General features: G+C 45.3%; 1 protein-coding gene across 2 annotated transcripts in view; it reads left to right on the plus strand.

The window, feature by feature from the left end:
• The window catches only part of ZNF609 (zinc finger protein 609), a 170124-nt gene that overhangs the window by 143829 nt on the left and 10040 nt on the right, over nt 1-16255 (plus strand). For both annotated transcript variants that reach the window (XM_055126450.1, XM_055126449.1), the window contains one exon: nt 15370-15457. In XM_055126450.1, the coding sequence (XP_054982425.1) occupies nt 15370-15457 (88 nt within the window). The remainder of the gene's footprint in view (nt 1-15369; nt 15458-16255) is intronic.

The following is a 16255-nucleotide window of genomic DNA, read 5'->3' on the forward strand; positions in this document are numbered from 1 at the left end:
CCCACGGTGCTATTGCTATCGCTCCAGCCCTCAGATAAAGTAACATTGTGTTCTTTTTAAAAATCAGATTCACTACCAACAACATAGCTTTGCACTAAAGATGTGTCTATTAGTACAACAGGTTGACAAACAGGTATGGCCCCCTGACACCTGCCAGGAATGATTCTTGAGCACCTCTACATATGGCCCAAAAATCTAAACCTGTGCACGTTTATGTATGTGTGTGTGTGTGTGTGTGTGTGTGTGTGTGTGTGTGTCCATTAAAATGAAGGTCTTTGATAGTTACTCAGCCATTCTGTGTTGTAGGGTGAAGGGGGATTGGGACCTAGTAGTTCTCAGAGGCTACTTGGTTCTTTTCTAAGGAGTGACTCCCAGTGGTACTCAGGGGACATACAGAGGATTTAAGCATGTAGGCTTGCATGTAAAGGAGGTGCCTTAACCCCTAAACTCTTCCTCCAGTCCCCCTTTTCCTTGTTTTTATTCTCTTATTTACAGAATAGCTTTGACCATGCCTACGTGGCAGGATTGTCGAGAGGAATGTGCCTTGTGTTTATGGCTTCATTTGTCTGAAACTTTGCTTAAGGCTGTGAATATTTGATGAGGGGTTGTATGTAGAAGCACGGGGCATGTAACAGACAGTATGCAAATGTTTGTATTAAAAATCTATTGAAGGGGCTGGAGTGATAGCACAGCGGGTAGGGCATTTGCCTTGCACACAACCGACCCGGGTTCGAAATCCCAGCATCCCATATGGTCCCCTGAGCACCGCCAGGGGTGATTCCTGAGTGCATGAGCCAGGAGTGACCCCTGTGCATCGCCGGGTGTGACCCAAAAAGCAAAACGAAAAAAAAACCATTGAAGGGGCTGGAGCAATAGCACAGTGGGTAGGACGTTTGCCTTGCATGCAGCCAACCTGGGTTCAATTCCCAGCATCCCATATGGTCCCACGAGTAATTCCTGAGTGCAGAGCCAGGAGTAACCCCTGAGCATCGCTGGGTGTGACCCCCGCCAAAAAAAAAAAAATTCATTGAATAGACCAGAAAAAAATAATACTGAGGTTTAAGCAGTTAATCTTCCATGTCACAAACCCCAATTTAATCCCTGGCATTTACATGATTTCCTGATCATCACTAGGTGTAACCCAAACATTTTCCTTTCTCTCACTAAAATAAAATTCAGTTGATTAAACCAAAGTTCTTTCCAACCCCAGTCTCATATAATTTCATTAGATTTAGACTTTCTGGTAGTATAATTTTTCTTTCCAGCTCCTTTAGCTAATCTGATTTTATCTGAGCATTCTAAAATCTGATTTTAAAGAGACCAGGGTCATAATAAGCTCTTATTTAAAGCCATGGCAAGAATTGGCAGATACCATAATTTTATCTAAGCACTGTCTTTGGGTTTCAGTTTTTTGGAAGGTGTCATGGGGGCCACGTCAGCTGTGGTCAGGGCTAATTCCTGGCCCTGTGCTTAGAGATCACTCATAGCAGGACTCAGGGTTTCAAACCTGAGTCAGCTGCTGCAAGGCAGGCACCCTCCCTTGTACTGTCTTTCCAAACCTCTTTTGGGTTTTCTGCTGTTAATTCATAGGTTTTGAAAATTTCTGCTTCAATTCTATAATATTAATTAAAAATCTGAAATTCATAACCTTGCCCTAAGTTACACTATAACAGAGCAAGATTTTGGATTAAGATTTTCATAGCCTAGGGGCCAGAACAATAATAAGCAGGTAGGGTACTTGCATTGCATACAGCTGACACGGGATCAATACCTAGTACCGCATGTGGTTCTCCAAGTGTCACCAGAGTAATCCCTGGAGAAAGGAGAGAAGAGAGAGAGAAGACATGTCTGCTATAGAGGCAGGCTGGGGGAAGAGGGGTGGCGGGAAGGAAAGTGGGGTCTTCGGTGGTGGGAAATGGACACTGGTAGTGGAGTGGGTGTTGGATCATTGTTTGACTGAAACCTGATCACGAACAGCTTTGTAACTGTGTCTCACGGTGATGCGAATGTAAATAAATAAATAAGTGATATCCTGAGCACAAAACCAGGAGTAAAGCCTGAAACAGCCAGGTGTGTCCCAAATACCACTCTTCAGAACACTGCCCTCCCCAGTTTTTTTTTCTGACTCTACATCCAGAGATTTTTTAATGTTTAAATAATGGAGCCAGAGCAATAGTACAATGGGTAGGGTGCTTGCCTTGCACACATCTGACCCAGATTTAATCCCCACCACCCGCAAGTACCCTGAGCCTAGGAGCAGGCTCTGAGCACCACCAGGTGTGACCCAAAAACCAAAAGAAATAGCATTCTACATCTAAGATGGATATGAACACAGATGAAAGGCATTAGGAATGATGAATTGAACAGTGTTTTATTGGCATATTTTATTGCATTTTTTACCATTAAATGCAAACAGAAGTTAATTTTGAAAATGCCTAGATTTGGCATTCATTCACCTGCATCCCAAGTAGAGGTGCCCAGATCCTCTTTCTCCAGGGAGGGCTGCTCCCCGGCGCGCTCGCAGGACTCCTCCAGGCGAGTCTCAGTCAGAGGGGCAGGTGTTTCTGTGTGAGAGGCTGAGCTTGCTGTAGTCCTAGGGATTACCCTCCCTCTGGAGAAACCCATGTTCTATCGCAAACAGGTCACTTGTTTGGTTTGGTGGCCACACCCAGTAGTGCTCAGGGGTCACTCCTGGTGGGGCTCAGGGTACCCTGTGGGATGCTGGGTGATCAAATTCAGGTCAGCTACATGCAAGGAATACCTTAACCTCTGTCCTAGCTCTCAGGCCACAACACATCACCTTTCCTCTCCTTTCTAATAAAATGCATTGACTTCAAAAATAATAAAATTCCCAGCCTCTTGATACATACATGAAAGAATGTTTCTTGAAATTTTTACTGAGATCAGGCTAGATGATCTACTCTATTCAAACTATAATACCTCTCTGCTCCAAACACTGGATCAGAAAAGTAAACTATATAAAGTGAAAATGAATGTGTGGGAACTCAAAAACAGAAAACCTGTCTCATTGGAGAGATGGTACAGAAGGTGAGGCCTTGTAGGCGGCTGACTCCAGGTCAGTCCCCAGCACCACATAGGGTCACCCCCGGGGGAATAGCCCCTGAGCACTGATGGGCATGGCCCCCAAAAAAGCTGAGTAGCTGTCTCTATGGACTGAAACTAGAAGAGATGTGAGTCTCTGCTGCTGTGGGCTTCCTGGCTCCCAAGTCTTGGAATAAAAAAAGGAGAGATGAGTTCCTCAGGAGAAACCAGCTACTGAAAATGCCCCATACGGAGACAGAACCTGAAGCCAGAAAGTTAAGATCACCAACACCAATCTTCCTCCTAAAAGGAAACTTGAAGAAGTTAACTGAGTAGAAAGAGGATGTTTCAGGCTCTATGAACAAGTTTGTCAAGCTGCCTGCTGGTTCATTATTAGAACTCTGATTTCCTAAATTTCTTCTAGTGCACAGGTCACTATTTAGGTTAGTATCTTAGGCAATTAGGTGGAAGAAGACCTCACACCCCAAAAGAGCCTGCAAAACCAGGTCTTTATGAAATAGAAATCTGTGGCCAGGGCGATGGCTCAGAGTGTTGGGGCGCATGCTTTCTTTGCAGGAGGCAGGCTTTGATCCCCAGCAGTGCATGGCCCCTAGAACACCAGTGCGAATGGTCACAAAGCAAAATAGAATTAAAATAGAAATCTAATGCTAAGAACGATGGCCAGTAAATTTTAACCAGGCCTTCTGCTTTGGGGGAAATAGAGCGGGAATACTTTTTCCCTGTTTCTCCCACCTTAGATTTTAATATACCAGACATTTTGTGTTTGTTTATTTGGAGACTACTGAGCAATTCTCAGGGCACACTCCTGGCTCTGGACTCAGGGATCACTCCTGGCGGGGTTCAAGGGACCATATGGGGTGCTTGGAATCAACTCCGGGCTGGCCACAAGCAAGGCAAACACCCTACCTACCCATTCTACTTTTTCCAGCCCTGTATAATACTTTATAAACAAAACTAAGGAAAGTGGAGAAAAGCAGGTGTTCCTGGGCCAGGACTCAGAGGGCTGGAACCATACTTTGCATTCAGGGGAACCCCTGGCATCACATGGTCTAAGCACAGCAGGGAGAAACCCCCAACCACCACTGGATGTGGCCCAGAAAAACAAAAAACCTACAGAAGAAGGAGTCCAGGACTCAAGGGACAATGTGACGGTAAGTTTCCAGGATTTTTTTTTTTTTTGCCTCATTTATCTCAGGCATGGAATTGGACATTATATATTAGATTATCTTTTTTGTTTGTTGGGGGAGGGTTGGGTTTTTGTTTTTGTTTTTGCTTTGTTTGGATGCCTCACCTGGCAGTGCTTAGGGGTCGCTCCTAGTGGTACATGAGATTACAGGGCTTGGGGTTGAACCTAGGGTTCCTGCATGCAGAGCCTGTACTCCATCCAGTCCTTTGAGTCATCTTGCAAACCCTGAACATAATATTTAACAATCAAAACTAAATTGCTCACTCCCCTACCATGAGGGAGAAGGCAAGGATATAAGGATATCTGCTCTCACTCCTTCTGTTCATCGTAGTCCCACATAGTCTAGATAGTGCAGTCAGACAAGAAAAGGCGTACCAGGACAGGGGGGCTGGGGAGGGGGGGATCGGTGGTGGAATCCCTGCCTAGCAGCCATGAGGTCTCAAGCTTGATCCCCAGCAACATCCCAACGTCACCAGTTCGTTGTCCACACCACAGAAGTGTGCAATCCCCAGTGCTCAACAGCCACGTGTGAGAGCACGCAGAATTTGACCACTGGACATTTGGAATAGCATCAATAATAAAGGGGAAGTAAAGGGACAGAAAGGTATGCAGAGATGTCATACATAGAAAAATCTACCAAAAAATCTTCTAAAACTAGTAAATACATTTTTCTTTGCAGCTGAATATTAGATAGTATTAAAAAATAATTTTGTGGGGTGGAGCTGAGAGTACAGTGGGTAGGGTACTGTCCTTACCTTGTGCATACCTGATCCAGGTTCAATCTCTGGCACCCTATAGGGTCTCTTGAGTGATCCCTGAACACAGAACCAGAAGTAAGCTCCAAGTGTCACTGAATGTGGTCCCAAAACAAAGTAGAACAAAGAACCCAGAAACAGAATCACAAATATACTCAACTGAATTTTGGCAAAGGTGCAGATTCTTAGAATAAACGATAGAGCATCCTCTTCTTCCTCTTCCTCTTTCTCTTTCTCTTCTCTTTTCTCCTCCCCTCCCTCCTTCTCCCTTCTTCATTGGAATACACAGAGTCCAGTCCTCCTGAGCTCAAGCCATAGTACAGAAGGGAGGGCATTTGCCTTGCACATGGCTGACCCATGTTCAGTTCCTAGCATCCCATAAAATCCCTACGTATTGCCAGAAGTGATTTCTTTTTTTTTCTTGTGTTTAATATATATTTATTGCTTCATAATCAAGGCACCATGATTTACAAAGTTTTTTGTAATAGAACTGTTTCATACATATAATGTTACAACACTAATCCCACCACCAGTGTCTTCAGAATCCCTGCCACCCCCTAGCCTACCCACTTGGCAGGCATATAACTAATTGTTAATTCTTGTTAACACACTATGCTGAGCAAAATTTTTGAGTTTTATAAACATTAACTTATAAGTACACATAAGATACTGATACCTTGAAAGGCCTTTTTTTTTTTAATTTATTTATTTTTAATTAGTGAATCACCGTGGGGGTAGTTACAGATTTATACACTTTTGTGCTCATGCTTCTCTCATACAAAGTTCGGGAACCCACCCTTCACCAGTGCCCATTCTCCACCACCAGTAAACCCAGCATCCCTCCCACCCTCCCCAATCCCATCTCCCCCCACCCCACCTTGCCACTGTGGCAGGGCATTCCCTTCTGTTCTCTTTCTCTAATTAGCTGTTGTGGTTTGCAATAAAGGTGTTGAGTGGCCACTGTGCTCAGTCTCTAGCCCACATTCAGCCCGAAACACCCTTCCCCCCGCATGGCCTTCGACTACATTATAGTTGGTGATCCCTTCTCTGAGTTGCCCTCTCCCCAGAATGTGAGGCCAGCCTCCAAACCATGGAGTCAACCTCCTGGTACTTATTTCTACAATTCTTGGGTGTTAGTCTCCACTCTGTTATTCTATATACCACAGATGAGTGCAATCTTTCTATGTCTGTCTCTCTCTTTCTGACTCATTTCACTCAGCATGAAACTTTCCATGCCGATCCACTTATATGCAAAGTTCATGATTTCCTTTTTTTCTAACAGCTGCATAGTATTCCATTGTATAGATGTACCAAAGTTTCCTCAACCAGTCATCCGTTCTAGGGCATTCAGGTTTTTTCCAGATTCTGGCTATTGTAAACAGTGCTGCGATGAACATATAAGTGAAGCTGTCGTTTTGACTATACTTTTTTGCCTCTCTGGGATATATTCCCAGCAGTGGTATTGCTGGGTCAAATGGGAGCTCAATATCTAATTTTTTGAGAAGCATCCATATTGTTTTCCAAAAGGGCTGAACCAGTCGGCATCCCCACCAGCAGTGTAGAAGGGTCCCTTTCTCCCCACATCCTCTCCAACAGCAGTTGCTTTTGTTCTTTTGGATGTGTGCTAGTCGCCAGAAGTGATTTCTGAGTGCAGAACCAGGAGTTGCCCTTGAGCATCACCAGCTGTGGCTCAAAAACAAAACAAAGTCCATAAAAGAAACAACTCCTACAAGAAATGCACAGAATTGGGGGCCAGAGCGATAGTACAGCGGGTAGGGCATTTGCCTTGCACATGGACAACCAAGGTTTGATGCCTGGTATCCCATATGGTCCCCCCCAAGCAACATCAGGAGTAATTCCTGAGTGCAGAGCCAGGAGTAACCCCTGAGTAATGCTGGGTGTGACCCCCCCCCAAAAAAAAAAGAATTTCACAAAATGGCTCAAGGACCACAAATTATAAAACTTTGAAATATTTGTGGCTAAGGATGTGATTCAAGTAAAACCTGCCTTGCATGTGTGAGGCTCTGGGTTTGGTCCCCAGTACCACATGTCGATCCTGCCCACACAACAGCTTGTGACCCTGGTGGCCCACTTCTGCAGAGTAGTGCTGGGAACCAAACCCTTATGAACAATGCAATGTGTATACTCTACCATTGAATCTAAAACAAAAATTGTTTTTTCTTCATATGGTTTCAAATGGCGTTCATGATTATGGCTTTTATATGCAGTTACTTCACCTCCGCCACAGCCAATATGCCCTGGACCTCCCCCACTGCTATTATGTCACTTGAGTCACCTCTTCCAACCCAGGAGGGAGTGTTGTTGCTGCTCCTTTTAGTTTAGGCCACACCCAGCTGTGCTCAGGGATCACTCCTGACAGTGCTCAGAGTGTATGTGGTACTTGGGATTGAAATAACATGCAAGCCAAGAGCCTTAATCCTGTTCTATCTCTCTGGTCCCCTAAAATTGTTTTTAATAAAGTATTTCGAAGGCCCAGAGAGATAGTACAATAGGAAGACACTTGCCTTACACATGGCTGATCCAGGTTCAATCCCTGGAACCCCAGATGGTCCCCCAATTCCTCCCCCCACCCCACCATCACCAAGTGGGGCAAAAAATTAAGTTTCTAGGCTGTAGATTCCACATATCTGGTATTCTTAAAATGACAGTAATGAAATGAAGAACACGATAGTGATTGCCAGGAAATAAAGAAGGGGATGGACAGAGAAGGGAAATGAATGTAGCTATAAACGGGCCACATGACTGAAGAGAGAGTATAGTGGAAGGGCACATTCCTTGCACAACATGGACTGTCAATTCGATCCCCAGCACCACTTATGGTCCCCTGAATCCATAAGGAGTGATCCCTGAATACAGAGCCAAAAACAAAAGCCAGCCATTTGAGGACCTTGTGTTGATGGAAACTAAATAGTACATATGTATAAAAATTCACCAATTTTGAATCCTGAAGATGAAAAATAGTCATTGAAATATAGTCATTGAAAATGTTTTAATGTGCAGTCAGAGAAAATAGAAATTAGAAGAATCAGACACAAAGAAAAAAAAACGTGTGAGCAGTCACCTTAAATGTACTGAAATAGCTGGAAAGACTGACAGGCTTTGAATAGGAGTCAGTAAATCCAGATTAGGGTTGGACACTGTAGATGAAAGTATGCATTTACCTCCCACTATGTCCCTTTGGGACCCATTCAAATGCCAATTAAAGGAGTACAATTTTTAGGTATAAATTCACAAGGCAAAGAAAACAGACCAGACTGCTGCAGACAGGTGTAATCAGTGGAAGATTGGAAACAAGAAAGCAGATGCATGATGAGACCCAAAAAACACCCTGAGCACAACCCAGTCCAGCCTAACCCCCTCAAAAAGGTCTGAAACAGAAGAGTGCTCGGAGGGAAAAGCACCACTTGAGAATAACAACAGGTATTTTTGTTTTGTTTTGTTTTGTTTGGGGGCCACACCCAACTGATGCTCAGGGCTTACTCCTGGCTCTGTCCTCAGAATTAATCCTGGTGCACTCAGGGGGACCATAGAGAGAGCTGGAAATCAAAGCCAGGTCAGCCAGAATCAAGTCAAGTGTTCCACCACCTGTATTATCTCTTCAGCCTCTAGAGCAGGTACTTTTTAGAATATTGTAACCTTTTTAATGGGGGCCACCAGAACTGTAGCCAGCCTGTGCTCAGCTTGTGCTCTACCCCTTGCTCCCTTCCCAGACTCCTCCCACCCCGAGTCTTAGAATTCAGAAATCTTAAGAGACAGTGCACAGCCGCATGGTTTTGTGTTGTATGGGTAGTTTTTGGTTTTGGACTTGGGGTGGGGGGGGAGAGGCACTTGGAGGCTGCACTCAACAGTGCTCAAGGTGTACTCCTGGCTCTGTGTAGGGCCCCCTCCAGGTGGGACACAGGGGACCTTTGGTGGGTGCTATGACTTGCACTGAGCTTGGCTACATGCAGACAACTCCACAGCCAGAGACATATACTTTGCTGCAGCTGTCCCTGGCACCAGTGCTGTCTGGGTGCCGCCAGGTGTGATTCCAGCATCAAAAATAAATAACAGAAAAATTCAGTATCTAACTTGAAAGATGAAGTTCCCATGGAATATAGAGCAAGAGACAAATAAATGGGGATCTGGTAGAAAGATGAAGATTAGTCTCGATCCACTGCTTCCAGAGTGGGATGTACGTGCTTCCAGTGGTTACTGGGGCAGTCTAGGGCTAGGCAGGCAGGGAGTAGCCTTGGGTACAACTAAGGGTCACTCTGCTTGAAGAAGGTAGATTTCCAGGGCGCTGATGAGTCTTTTTAAACTAAGGTTGGACAACTTTGTATTCTTTGTACATTTAAACAGGTTGAAATTATATAACAGTAGCACTGTCCCGTTGTTCATCAGTTTGCTCAAGCGGGTACCAGTAATTCTCCATAGTGAGACTTGTTACTGTTTTTGGCATATCGAATATGCCACAGGTAGCTTGCCAGGCTCTGCAGTGCGGGCGGGATACTCTCAGTAGCTTGAATTCTGTTAAAAATCAGTAACAAAAAGATACCTGGAAAATCCCCAGGATCATGAAAAATTGACAACTCTTTTCCCCAGATCAAAATGAAATTGCCAGGGGCTGGAGTGATAGCACAGCGGGTAGGGCATTTGCCTTGCACGCGGCCGACCCGGGTTCGATTCCCACCATCCCATATGGTCCCCTGAGCACTGCCAGGGGTAATTCCTGAGTGCAGAGCCAGGAATAACCCTTGTACATTGCCGGCTGTGACCCAAAAAGCAAAGAGAGAGAGAGAGAGAGAGAGAGAGAGAGAGAGAGAGAGAGAGAGAGAGAGAGAGAGGAGAGAGAGAGAGAGAGAGAGAGAGAGAGAGAGAGAGAGAGAGAGAGAGAGAGAGAGAGAGAGAGAAATTGCCAGATAAACTAGAAAATGTTTTTACCTGAATAACAATAAAAATATGTTAAAATAAGCACCAGAAGTGGCACTCTTTTTGTTTGTTTTTGGTTTTGAGTTGTGCAATGCATTAAGGCTTACTCCTGTACCCCTTGCTCTGAACTCAGGGACTATTCCTGGTGGGGCTCAGGGGACTCACCGTATAGCTCTGGGTTGGAAATGTGTACATTTAAATGTACACACAGAGCTGATCCAGGAGTGATCCCTGAGCACAGCCAGGTGTGGCCAAAAATAAAGTTAGGGACTAGAGAGATAGTACTGCAAGTAGGACAAACTAACAAAAAGTTATTTTGGGAGGTGATGGAGACTATACCCAACAGTAGTGAGGGGTTGTTCCTGGCTCTGTACTCAAGATTGACTCCAGCAGTGCTTAAGGGACTATATGTGGTGTTACATATTCAAACCAGGGTTGGTGGGGTGCAAGGCAAGCACTTTAATTCTTGTACTATCTCTCTGGTATTAACAATAGAAGTTTTGTAGGAAAAACTCCCAAAAACAAATCAGAAAATTAAGTTGAGGAGCCAGAGTAGTACTGGGGAACGGCTCTTGCCTTGCATGTGGCAGGTCCCAGTTTCATCCCCAGTACCACATAAGATCCCCGGAGCACTGCTGGGATAACTCTAGAACACTCCCAAAGTTGAGGTCTAGAGTGTGTGTTAGACTCTGCCTTGGATGCATGAAGCCTGAGTTCAGTCCCGCCACTGGCATCTTCCTTGGGAGCTTCCCTAGTGCAGTGCACCTCCAAGTCCTTTCCATTTTATCACAGTCATGAAATCACGAAATCCTATTAATCACCGATTTCTCGGGCGGGCTCAGTAACATCTCATTTTGTCCTTTCCCTGAGACCTTAGAAGTCCATCTTGACTTAGCCCTCCTAACGATGTTGCACTGGGGGCTCTTCAGGGTCAGGGGAATGAGATCCAGCTTGTTACTGAATTTTGCATATGAATACACCATGGGAAGCTTGCAAGGCTGTCCCATGTGGGCAGGAAACTCTCAGAAGATTGCCAGTTTCTCCCAGAGGGAGAAGAAGACTGAAGATATCACGCGGCCGCTTTGCGGCCACGCATTTCTGAGAGCTTGCTTTTAAGTCTCTCTGGATGTTGGCCATTGATGGGATTACACACACCTGGGTTCTTCTGCCGGTACCTTCATGCATGAGGCCTGTAACATAATTTTTCCATTTTATACCAGGTGAAATGCCAAATCATTCCAAGATTTATGTAAGAAGGACCTCTCCCAGGTGGTACTTCGGAGTCCCTGGGGGTGATTCCTGTTCAGGCAGGCAGCAGCTGCTGGTCTCGGGCCCACAGATGCAGTGCCTATCAGGCTCTGTGAGGCTAGGGCTTTGAGGTGCCACAGTGCTGTACTCAGGGCCCTCTAGGGCTCATGGCATTCTCAGGGAATGTGTGGTGCCAACAACTGAACCAGGTTAGTTCAGTACCTACCCTGTAATGTCTCTCCAGTCTTCTGATTGAAGATGGAATCACAACGTAGAGGCCAAGGAGGTGGCTCAAAGTGGATCTCTTGCTCATATATCAGAGGCCTGGATTCAAGCCCTGACATCACGGAGTCCCCAGTGCACTGCCAGATGAGGTCAGATAAAAAAACAACTAAAAATCCGGAGAATAATATAAAATACTAAAAGAACCCATAAGGACAGTGCCTTCTGAAACAGACAAAACCTCTGAATCCATGAGATTGATAAATGGCGCTGGCGTGGTGGTACAGTGGGTAGGACACTTTCCTTGTCTGTGGTGACCTGGTTCAATCCCTGAGCACTATTGTGTGTGACCCCAGAAAAATGAAACTTTTAAAAATGAAAATAGACCTTGAAATGGGAGCTATAGTACAGTGACTTGGGCACTTGCTTTGCATGTTCAATCCCCAGCACTCCACAAGGTCCCCAGAACCCTGCCAGCAGTGATCCCCGAGCACAGAATCAGGAATAAGTCCTGAGCACAGGTGGGTACAGCAAAAAAACAAAAAAAAAAGAAAGAAAATTGGTAACTCTGGCAAAGCATGTGTTCTCTTTTTGTTTTGTTTGTTTGTATATTTGTTTTTGGTGGGAGGGTCACACCCGGTGATGCTCAGGGGTTACTCCTGGCTCTGCACTCAGGAATGACTCCTAGCAGTGCTGGAGAACCATATGGCATGCCGGAGACCCAACCCGGGTCAGACACATGCAAGGCAAAGGCCCTACCCGCTATACTATTGCTCCGGGCCCTAGCCTGTGTTTCTTGAACATGTGTCTCTGTTTCTCTCATTTCTCTGAGTTTCAAGGCAGTTTTACTTCTCTAAAAAATAAATTCATTTCTACATAGCTTTAATCACCATTAGCAAATGACATTAAAAGAAAATATATGGTTTGTATTAAAGAAAAAAAGACTTTCTAATATATTGAGAGTTACAAGTAAGAAAAAGATTGATAATTCATTAGGAAAAGGTCAACCAAAGTGTTCACCACTAGGGCTCAATAAAATAAATCATGGTACATTTTAAAAACCATTCTAGGGGCTGGAGCAATAGCACAGTGGGTCGGGCATTTGCCTTTCACGCAACTAATCTGCGTTCGATTCCCAGCATCCCATACGTTCCCCCTGAGCACTGCCAGGGGTAATTCCTGAGTGTCAGAGCCAGGAGTGACCCCTGTGCATTGCCAGGTGTGATCCAAAAAGAAAAAAAAAAATCATTCTAATTCAGCTTTTGAAAACAGTGAAATATCTCATGTAATCAAAAATATGTGGTTATCGCTGGCCAACGTGGCGTGGAGTACACCATACTATGAGGCGCAGGAAGGGGGATGAGGGGGAAAAATTAAAAAAAAAAAAATGGAAAAGGAAAAAGAGAAAAAAAAGAGAGAGAGAGAGTTATGTCAACTATAGTGAGTTTTGTTTTGAATTATGGAATGTAATCAAGGTAAAGAAAAATTGAAGTGAAATTCATTAGTTATACAGTAGGGGGTAGGGGGTGGGGGCGGGGGGTAAACTGGGGTTTCTGGTGGTGGAATTTGGGCACTGGTGAAGGGATGGGTGTTTGAATATTGTATAAGTGACATATAAACCTGAGAACTTTGTAACTTTCCACATGGTGATTTAATAAAAATTTTTAAAAAATTAAAAAAAAATATGTGGTTATGTGAAAAGAGTGAAGAAAAGGGGACAGAGCATTGTATGTATTGGTTCAGAATATATATACATTTCCTTATAAATAGATCTTGGCAGGGGGCATACATGGGCAGGGATGGATGATTCCGAGTAGGGCAACTGGAAGACTTGAGAACAGTGACATAAGAAGGGGCTGGTGCAAGAGTACGAGAAGGGCGTTTGTCTTGCATGTGTGCTGACCCAGGTTCAATCCCTGGCACCCAGTATGGTTCCCTAAGCCCATCAGGAGTGATCCCTGAGCTCAGAGCCAGAAGTAAGTCCTGAGTGTGGCAAAAAAAAGACAAAGGGAGATGGGGGTAAACACTGACAGAACACTTTATATCTGAGTTTGTTAAGTTTGGGGGGTTGGGGTATGTTTTGGGGCTTCTCCTGCTGCTCAGGGGACCCTAGGCAGTGCTGGGGGTGGAACCCGAGTCAGCTACCTGCAAGACAAGTGCCCTTCCTTTGGTACTGGCTCTCCAGCCCCTGTTGTGGTTTTGGTTCTTGTTTGTTTGCTACCTTTTGATTTTTTGAAGTAGACTATATTATCTTTTGGAAAGTTTTTTGTTTGTTTGTTTTGGGACCAGACCCAGTGGTGCTCAAGCTCCTTCCAGCCTTCTGTTGAGGTTTCATTCCCTGGCAGTGCTGATAGGACTGCGTGGTGTCTTTTGAGCCACCTCCCAGGTTCTCAAAAGTATTTTTAAATGAAATGAATGTGTCATAAATATTTGTTCCGATGTCATCTAAGAACAAAATGTGTCAGAAAACTAGGGCTGGAGCAGGTAGGGTGCTTGCCTTGCACACTGCAGACCTGGGTTCAATCCCGGCACCCCCTATGATCCCCTGAGCCCAGCAGGAGTGATCGTCAAGTATGGATTCATAAGTAAGACCAGAACACCACCAGTGTGCGCCCTGCCAAAAAAAAGATACTGAGAAACTGAATGTCATCAGTAGGATAAATATAAATTGTGGTCAAGTTATACAGTGTACAAGAGTTTAGACACTTGTCTTGCACACATTGGGTAGTTGCCTAAAAGGAAAACAGAAAATGAAAACTGCACTCCCAGAATGATTCCATCAATAGGAAATGTGAAAATAAAGGCCACAGTGCTTTGCAAAATATGGCACAAAATTTTACAAATACATTGAGCTGGGTGGTAGGTATATGAGGGGTTTTTTTTGGGGGGGGGGTGGGTTTTAGTTTGGTTTTTTTTTTTTCTTTTTGGGTCACACCTGGCGATGCACAGGGGTTACTCCTGGCTCTGCAGTCGGGAATTACCCCTGGCCATGCTCAGGGGACCATATGGGATGCTGGGATTTGAACCCGTGCAAGGCAAACGCCCTACCCGCTGTGCTATCTCTCCAGCCCCGTAGTTTTTATTTTTGAGCCACACCAGGCTGTACTCAGTGTGACTTACTCCTGGCTCTGCACTGAGGAATCACTTCTGGCTCTTCTCAAGTGGACCATGTGGGCTGCCAGGGATCAAACCTGGATGATTATGTGAAAGGCAGTTGCTCAGGGCTTACTCCTGGCTCTGCGTTCAAGGCTCACTCCTGGGGGGACTTGGAGGACCATATGGGGTTCTGGGGATTGAACTCTGGTTTCCGCACGTGCAAGGCTATACCCTACACACTGTACTCTCTCTACCTCCACTACTTTTTTTTTTTTTTTTTTAATTAAGAAGATGTGCCCAGGGGCTGGAGCGATAGCACAGCGGGTAGGGCGTTTGCCTTGCACGCGGCCGACCCAGGTTCAATTCCCAGCATCCCATATGGTCCCCTGAGCACCGCCAGGAGTAATTCCTGAGTGCAGAGCCAGGAGTAAACCCCTGTGCATTGCCGGGTGTGACCCAAGAAGCAAAAAAAAAAAAAAAAAGAAAAAATATGCCTGAGGACAGAGTTATAATACAGGAGTTAAGGCTCTTGCCTTGCATGCAGCCAACTGTGGTTTGATCTCTGACACCACATATGGTCCCTGAACACCTCCCAAGAGTGCAACCCAAAAAAAATAAAAGCAAAAATAAAACCACAAGAAGAAAATTTGCCTTTATCAGACCACAGAATTTTTGCAGTAAGTGCCTCTTTCACCGGGCTCCAGTCGGCAGCTCCTCAGGGCCATTCCGGCCCAATCCTGCGTTTCCAGTAGGACCCAGAGCAGCCCTTCAGCTCCCTCTAGAAGTTGGAGTGGTTCTTCTGGGAAGTGCTTATCTTGGGGACCAGTCGGCGTCCCCGTGTCTATATCGAGTCTTCTTGTCTTACAGGGATGTTGGTGGTGAATGTAACGTGGAGAAATAAGACATACGTAGGTACACTTCTAGACTGCACCAGGCATGACTGGGCACCTCCCAGGTAAGCCCCCTGATGTCTCACTCCTTCTCCCTGTATGCTGCTCGAGTCCAACAGCTTTTTAAAAGCCCCAGCACATTATGGGGTGGAGGCCAGGGAGCCCTTGGCATTCACCTGCCACTCAAGAGTAAATGAGTTAGGGACTGACAGGTGGGCTGGAACAGGGAAGAGATCCTGTTTAAGACTTTATCTGAAATTATACAATTCTAGATTCTACCATCAGACCAAGATCATAGCATCTGGATGAACAAATATTCACTGAGGACACTTTTTTTTTCCCCCATTTGTGGGGTGGTTGCTGACCCCACCCCCAGTAGTTCTTGGGGCTACTCCAGGCTCTGTGCTCAAGGACTAGACCCAGTGTTGCTGGGTGGGCAGGGGTGTGGGCAGAAACCATGTGGTGTTCGGGGTTGAACTGGGGTCAGCCACATGCAAGGCAAGTTTTGTACTGTCTCTCTGGCCTAGTGATAGCTTTTTGATAGAAGCTGTTCTCAGGGGGGGAAAGTTGGGGTACTCTGTGGTCTAGGTAGGGATTGAATCTGGGCAAAGAATGTGCTCCAGCCCTTTGAGTCACCGCCCAGCTCTTCTCTCAGAAACTTAAATGCCAGAACATGCTGGGTCTTATTCATCCTTTTTAAGGGGGGTTGCCCAGCCTCGTGCATTTAAGACATGGACTCTTCCCCTCAGCTGTGTCCCTGGCCCCTTTTTCAGTTTGTGTGTGTGTGTGTGTGTGTGTGTGTGTGTGTTCAGATATTTCTTTTATGTTGTTTTGGGTCCACACTGAGCAGTGTTCAAAGGCAA

Source organism: Sorex araneus, chromosome 2 (genome assembly GCF_027595985.1).
Source record: "Sorex araneus isolate mSorAra2 chromosome 2, mSorAra2.pri, whole genome shotgun sequence".
Classification (NCBI taxonomy): domain Eukaryota; kingdom Metazoa; phylum Chordata; class Mammalia; order Eulipotyphla; family Soricidae; genus Sorex; species Sorex araneus.